The following is a 6,550-nucleotide window of genomic DNA, read 5'->3' as shown; positions in this document are numbered from 1 at the left end:
AAACTAAATGTTTTCACATTTTTACTTTAAGTTGTGCACAAAGTATTAATTTGTGCACCCGTTTCTTATTGACAGTTATCTTACCCCATCTCTATTGCTTTGGTTTGTGTTAGTGGTGTAATGATTCATCAATGAATCTGTTTATATTCCTACGATCCAACCAGATCCATCTTTCTGAGGAAATCAAATCGAATCTAATGAAATAAATTAATGTAATGCATAAAAAAAATACAACTTGGATTGAGGCACAACAGGTTTATTTTTACTAAAACGTAAAAATGGCCAAGGGCATCACAGCGGAAAACACACTTTACAAACACAGATATTTTAAGTAGTTTAAAAGTTTCCCCTTATTACAGGGATACTTCCACTATGGTAGCCAAAAAAATGTGTAAAAGTAGGCCAGACCAGATTATCAGATAATCTGCTGGAAAATGGCTGCATGTGAGCTTTCTCACTGTTGCTTTATCACTTCACTTCTACTATGCCTAGAGAAAAAAGACATTAAGATTAAAAAAAACAAGTAGGAGTTTTTATGATAGATATTAGCTTAATCAAAAAACTGCTGCAATTTTGAATTAATAAATTCCAAAACTCCTATGACTCATAAATAAGCAAAAGAAAAACAACTATTTAAACCACAGACTGCTTTCACTTTTTCTGTGGTTTCAATACAAAAGAAGTGAAAGCATTTTGCAAGAAAACCCTCAGAGCATTTGGTTCTCATCTCAGCTGCGTAAAATGTTACTGCAAATTAAAAATGAACACAGGAAATGCGCTTTATCACAATCAATGTCTTTATTTCAAGACACCAATAACAAACAGCAATAAAGAAAAGCTTTGTAAAAACAAAACAGGACAAAACATTTTTAAGTGGTAAAATGGAATGTGCTTGTTCTGATTTCCGAACAGTCCTCTTCAATAAATACGTCTTTGCTACTAGTGTTCTTAACTATTCAATTTTCTAAGTCAATTTTCTGGAATGGAGAAAAATCAGATAATAAAAAGTGACTAAATAAAAAAAGAAACGAAGAAAGAATCCTTTGTAATTCCAAATCCATTTTATATTTGAGAAGAACAGGTGGAAATAAAACAATAAAAGTCGAATCCCTTCTTCTGAAATGACATCATTTTCTTCCCCCACTTCAAATCTAAGTGCTTGGTGTTTAGGAAGACAATAACCGATGAAAGACACAACACGAACAAAAAACCAACTGTACTTATGCTGCTGAAAGGCTGCTGACCCAGCCAGCCAAGGTCGTCTTGTTCAGCCCCCAGTAATTGTTCTGTGCTGATGGACACAGGCAGCCCAGAGTTCTTCAGAAACACATCACAGGTAAAGAAAGCACCACCACAACCTGCCGGCCCGTTTCCTCCGCCGCTCCCTTTTCTCTCTCAGAGAGAACGTGGCAAAAAAAAGATAATAGTCTGTTGCAAAGGGGAGCAGGGGAAAGGAGGGTGGCGCCACACCAGTCCCTGTCTTTACCAAGAGACGCCCGTCTCATGCAACATTTCCTCCAGTCTCCTTTCACGAATATCATAGAAATGTCCTGATTTCACAAAGAGAAAAGTGCAAGGGAGTGCACAAGCAGCCGTCTCTTCTATCAGGCGAGTCGGAGTGCAGAACCAACTGCACCCTCTGCCCAAACCAAGAGGGGTTCGGCCAAGCAACCTCTTTTTTCAGGCTCAAGGCCCTAAAGAGGGTATGGCAGATCAAGGAGCTCCTCCTTTGCTCTAAAGTTAAACTACGGCGGCTCCTCCGCAGCCTCAGTCGGTGCTGTGATCCTCCAGCTGGGAAATGATTGTGATCAGGTTCTGAAGGCCGAAGATGAAGCCGCTGTCCTGGCCTTCGTGCACCACGCTGTCCTCCCCATAATGCCGGCAGGTGGTGTGGGCAAAGTCAATCATGCGCACGTCCACCTCAGGGGCGCTGGGCTCTCCGGCACCGTGGGATGTACGGCTGCCGCCAAAAGCCCCTTCTTCCTCTTCTTCATCAGACGGTTCATCTTCGTCGCCATCTTCGCCCCCTCGGTGTCTCGGTCTGGCAGGAGTTCTGGGGGGGTTTCCATCGTAGATGATGAGCAGGGAGCTGGAGTAGAAGCGGTAGGACTCGCAGGCCTCCAGAGCAGCTTGCATTTCCCGGAGACTGCGCAGGACCGGAGACAGGAGCTCGTGGCGCAGGCGGCGCCCGTTGTGGAAGAACTGATACAGTGCCTCCTTGAAGCCGGCAAGGGCTAGCTTACGGCCATGGTACTTGTTCATGAACATCAGCTGGCCAGTGTCTGACTGGTAAACCTGCAGGTAACGCACAGCAGCATGGGGGTTTAGCTCCACAGACTCAAAAACCCCTGATGACTCTTAATGATGAGCGGTTGGAGCTAGACTCACCTGCATGCCGCAGAGTCGCACTCCAATCGACGCAGATGTGCTCTGTTGACACTTGCGTATCTGGTTGGCCTTCTTCTCTTCTGATGCGTCGTCACCATGTTGGCGTGTTCCCATCTTCAAGTCTAACACACATGGTACGGTGTAACGCCACGTCAGGTTTTCCAACAGAATAAATTCTGTGAAAGGAGGGGGTCAAGGACCAAACACCGGAGGAAACGCATCTGCACAGATTCATGAGTAACCATTGGTGTGAATGGGGCTCGATGGCAGTGAAAGGATACTGTATTGGTTCCGGTGCTTAGCATTCTCCTTCATCCTCTGCAACTGCTGTTGGTGGCATTTCAGGCTCCAGGGGTTGTGTTTGATCTGTGACACCACGTTGCCTTTCTCCAAGCTGAAGTACACGACCTCAGCCTGCTGCTGAGACACCTCGTCGCGGTTGTAACTGCAACAGCACAGACAAACATGAGCTCTGGCTTATCGTGGCCTCTCCTCTCCTTCGAGAAGTGTCGAGGCGCTAAGGAGGCATCCTCACCTCATGATCTTCTCCTCTTTTCGGCCGTGCCGCGCTCGCTCTTTGCTGTACTTGTCATTCTCCAGGAGCAAAGGGGACTGCTTTTTGTTGGTCCACTTCACCATCTTGCTCTTGGGTTCGCAGTCTGTTGACGGGTCCTTGTTTTCAAGATCCCCCGATTCGCTGTGGAGGGGGTAGGCGATGAGACACAGGTTCCCCTCCTCGTCCTCTTCAAAACTCACGGACACAACACCTGAGGACACAAAACCATCACATGCATTTATTTACAATAGTTGAATCATGTTCTTGTCAAACACGACTTGACACATGGACACATCAGAAACACAGGAAAAAAACAATAGTGAACAACATGAATAACTCCAGTTCTGGTCAGGTCAATAACGGTTCTATATAGGGATGGAAAGATTCACTTTCCTCACAATTCAGTTTAACCTTCATTATTTGGGTCACGGTTTTGTTCCGATTTAATATATGATTTGTGTATTACCAAAACTACAACATAACAGTTCCGAAAACCCCTTTTTTATATTTGCTAATAAGCTTGTCTATATGAATACATTTGGCACAATTGTTTAAACTTTCAATTTAAACATACTGGAACACAGTATGAATGTAACAATTCACTTTCCCCGCAATTCAGTTTAATGGTTGTACATTCGGTTTAGATTCAAACAAAGAATTATAGCATTTAAACATACCAAACACTTGACATCATTAAAAACTATTCATGACAAAGAGACTGAAGATTTAAACCACTTGACCGTATTGAGCTTCACTTTGACTGGTTTTCTGGATCTAAATCACGTGCTTTCAGTGGTTGAAACGCTCAATTCCAAGAGTGTGGAGCTACAAATGTGTGACGCTGCCAGCAAACAAGAGCCAAAGCAGCCCTCCACCTCACCATCCCCTAATAAAACTCCCTACAAGGACTTGTGTACTGCAGGCCCCAATGCCGAGCGAAGGAGGTGCACTGAGAATCAACAGACCAGCTGCAGCGGTGAACCCTGATGAAGGTGTTTACACCCAAAAGGGGAGGCAGCTCTGAAGGAAAACGCTGCATGTTTTTGTCTTCAAAGCTGCGCTTCAGAATGGACGATTCACATTTCTTCTTCTGTAATGAGGCAAACAGCTAACGTCATGTGCACTGACGTCATGGTGATCTTCCTGCAGGACACTCCCCCTTTCTTGCTGGGCTCGTCCTGCCTCAGCGTCACCCCTCTCACCCCCACCACCACACAGTGTGGGAACTACTGACTCATTCTTGGGTCATCTGATAAAGTGCTTCACATGTTGGTTGAATGAAGGAAAGGTTTTTCTGAATCCCGTGGAAAAGGAGGTTTGGGACAATGGGCTGAGTCCCGAAGGACCTTGACACCAATATTCAGTTTTCCAAGTCCTCCCCTTTTCTTCACACAATAAATGTTCCCAAAAAGGGAGGATGTTCTGAGCCTTAAAGTTCTGTGGGATCAACGGTGCAAACAACAAAGTTCTGTTGAGGGAATAAACCCCCCACCTCATCGGGGATCTTTTAATAGTTCCAAACCGCATAACTGGGTGTCAGATGACGTCCATGAGTCTGAGTCCAGTTCAACAGCCTTCAGCAGGACAGGCCTGAAGAAGAGGGACATTCACAGTGTGTTGTTTGTGTGCGTTCGCCTGATGAGGAGAAGAAACCAGACCTGAAGCCTGCTGAGAAGATTTGTGAGCTATGCCACACTTTAGGTGATGTGCTCCAGTTATTTCTGAGCCTGAAACCCGAACGCGGCTGGGAGTGGGAGCCATCCCTCTCCACTGCCAGCATCCCCCCCCCCCCCCTGCAGCCACATAACACCGGAATGTCAACGTGCACGCCATGTTCTCTGCAGGGCCTCATTAAAAATCTCCTTTTTCCCCCCTGATCATCATCAGGCCATCAGGACCACACCTGTTCAGGTCTCACCTTTGTACTGCGGGGTGAACTTCCTCATCTCCGGGGGCAGGTTCTTGTAGAACTGGTGCTCTCTGGGGATGAGCGGCTTGCAGATGGTCTGTTCCCCAAAGCGGAGCACGCAGGAGTGGCCTCCCACCTGGTGCACGAAGGGCTCAAGCATCACCCCTTTCCCCGCGTAAGGTGTCCCGTCCGCCTGCATGAGGGCTTCCAGAGCGGGACTCATCCTCACTCCGCATCGGACAGCTGGGCTGAGGGGACCCACGTCGCGACGGAGGCGGACTGCTCGAAGGCTCGCTGGGCTCCCTATCCTCTTTCCTACAGGGGGCGATATTGCTCTCCGGCTCGGTTGGACCAAAGAGAAACAAAGAGAGCTGGATGGCAGGAAGGAAGGAAGGCTGAAAAAAATATCCGCGATCCGTTCGCTTCTCGTCTCCGCTCGAAAAATCGGATTGTCCGATCGGGTTAGTGATCTTCAACAAAATGTCCCGAATTCAGCCACGAAGCTGAAACACCGAGTTCCGCCCGCGGAGAACAGCGTCCAACCGCCCGTCGTCTGACTGCTACCGAGACTGACGACAGCGCTCCCTTCCCAGCAGAAAATGCAGGAAGCAGCAGCAAATCTCCTCCCACTTTGGCATCGACCAATCACAGAGCAGGAGCTGTCGCTGGGAGGAGTCAAGGAGAGGATCAAGCAGACAAAAGGCGAAGAACCGAAACGGAGGCTGGGGGAGGGGGGAACAGGAAAAACCTAGTCATGTTGGGTCACAGAAAACCACTAAAACAAAAGCTATTCCTGAAACGTTTCCAGTATTTCTATCTGCATCCTCCATAAAATTACTGAAAGTAAATTGATTTTTTTGTGTTGGGGTTAGTAACCAGGAAAATAAATGCTAAAAATGACAAAAGGTCATATGTTTATACTTTTGTTTATAACCCTCATCTCTCAGCCTGACCTGCAAACAAATACTTCCTCAAAACCAGTGCTTCTCATTTTTTTGCCAGGCCCCCCCTAGAAAAAAGACAATGTTTCTTGCCCCCCTAACCCCCCCCCCCCCCCCATAACCCCCCATACTCACTCACGTGGTGATAATATATTAGGTAAGTATCTATAGAAATTGTATAATTATACTTAAAATTTTATCTTTTAGTATTAACAAAAGAAAAAAAGCAATATAAATCCACTTTCAACAAAAATTACATTTATTTTGCCACAGAATAGTTTAAAACAGAAAAGAAGCTTAAAGTGCCTAAAATAAAAAAAATCTGTCATTCCTTATTTAAACTAGAAACGTTTTGACCAACTGAACCATTTGATGCTGAGAAAAATAATTCAATAATAATAAATAATATTAAATGTAAATTGATCTGAAACATTAACAGCAGCACCAATAGATTTAACGATTTTAGTCTGAAAAAATAGATAAAAACATTGTCCTGATTTTTTTTCTAAATGATGGATTGTTTATTTATGATCTCAAAAAAATCGGAATTGGGTCGTTTTAGCCTGCAGTGTGAACGTAGCCTAAAACGCGAGTTCTTGTACGTTTAGCCCTCATCTCTGAGGAAACATGGGCAGCCATATGAAGGAATCCAGTCATTTATTGTATTTTCAGTCACTATTGATGAAAGCACCAACATCAAAGATATGTACAGCTGAGCATATTTATTAGAGGTGATGAAGAGACGTCACAGTGGAG

At 45.2% G+C, this 6,550-nt stretch overlaps 1 protein-coding gene across 1 annotated transcript; it reads right to left on the bottom strand.

Annotated features, from left to right (window-relative positions):
* Positions 1 to 774: 774 nt before the first annotated feature.
* Positions 775 to 5,605, bottom strand: ip6k2 (inositol hexakisphosphate kinase 2). Its single transcript, XM_004068495.4, has 5 exons — positions 4,863 to 5,605; positions 2,924 to 3,155; positions 2,670 to 2,833; positions 2,389 to 2,564; positions 775 to 2,295 (listed from the first exon to the last, which is right to left on the bottom strand). The coding sequence occupies exons 1-5, from the start codon at positions 5,074 to 5,076 to the stop codon at positions 1,768 to 1,770; spliced, it is 1,314 nt and encodes a 437-aa protein (XP_004068543.1). The 5' UTR covers positions 5,077 to 5,605; the 3' UTR covers positions 775 to 1,767.
* Between the last annotated feature and the right edge of the window lie 945 nt (positions 5,606 to 6,550).

This window comes from Oryzias latipes, chromosome 5 (genome assembly GCF_002234675.1).
Source record: "Oryzias latipes chromosome 5, ASM223467v1".
NCBI lineage: Eukaryota > Metazoa > Chordata > Actinopteri > Beloniformes > Adrianichthyidae > Oryzias > Oryzias latipes.
This window is presented reverse-complemented; position numbering and strand designations above follow the sequence as displayed.

What these genes read in the sequence shown, in the direction of transcription:
- ip6k2 (XM_004068495.4), bottom strand. Translation starts at nt 5,076, where the DNA reads ATGAGTCCCGCTCTGGAAGCCCTCATGCAGGCGGACGGGACACCTTAC. An exon ending in AAAGAGGAGAAGATCATGAG is followed by an intron (nt 2,834 to 2,923) that starts GTGAGGATGCCT and finishes GTGCTGTTGCAG; the next exon opens with TTACAACCGCGACGAGGTGT. An exon ending in TAAGCACCGGAACCAATACA is followed by an intron (nt 2,565 to 2,669) that starts GTATCCTTTCAC and finishes CTCCTTTCACAG; the next exon opens with AATTTATTCTGTTGGAAAAC.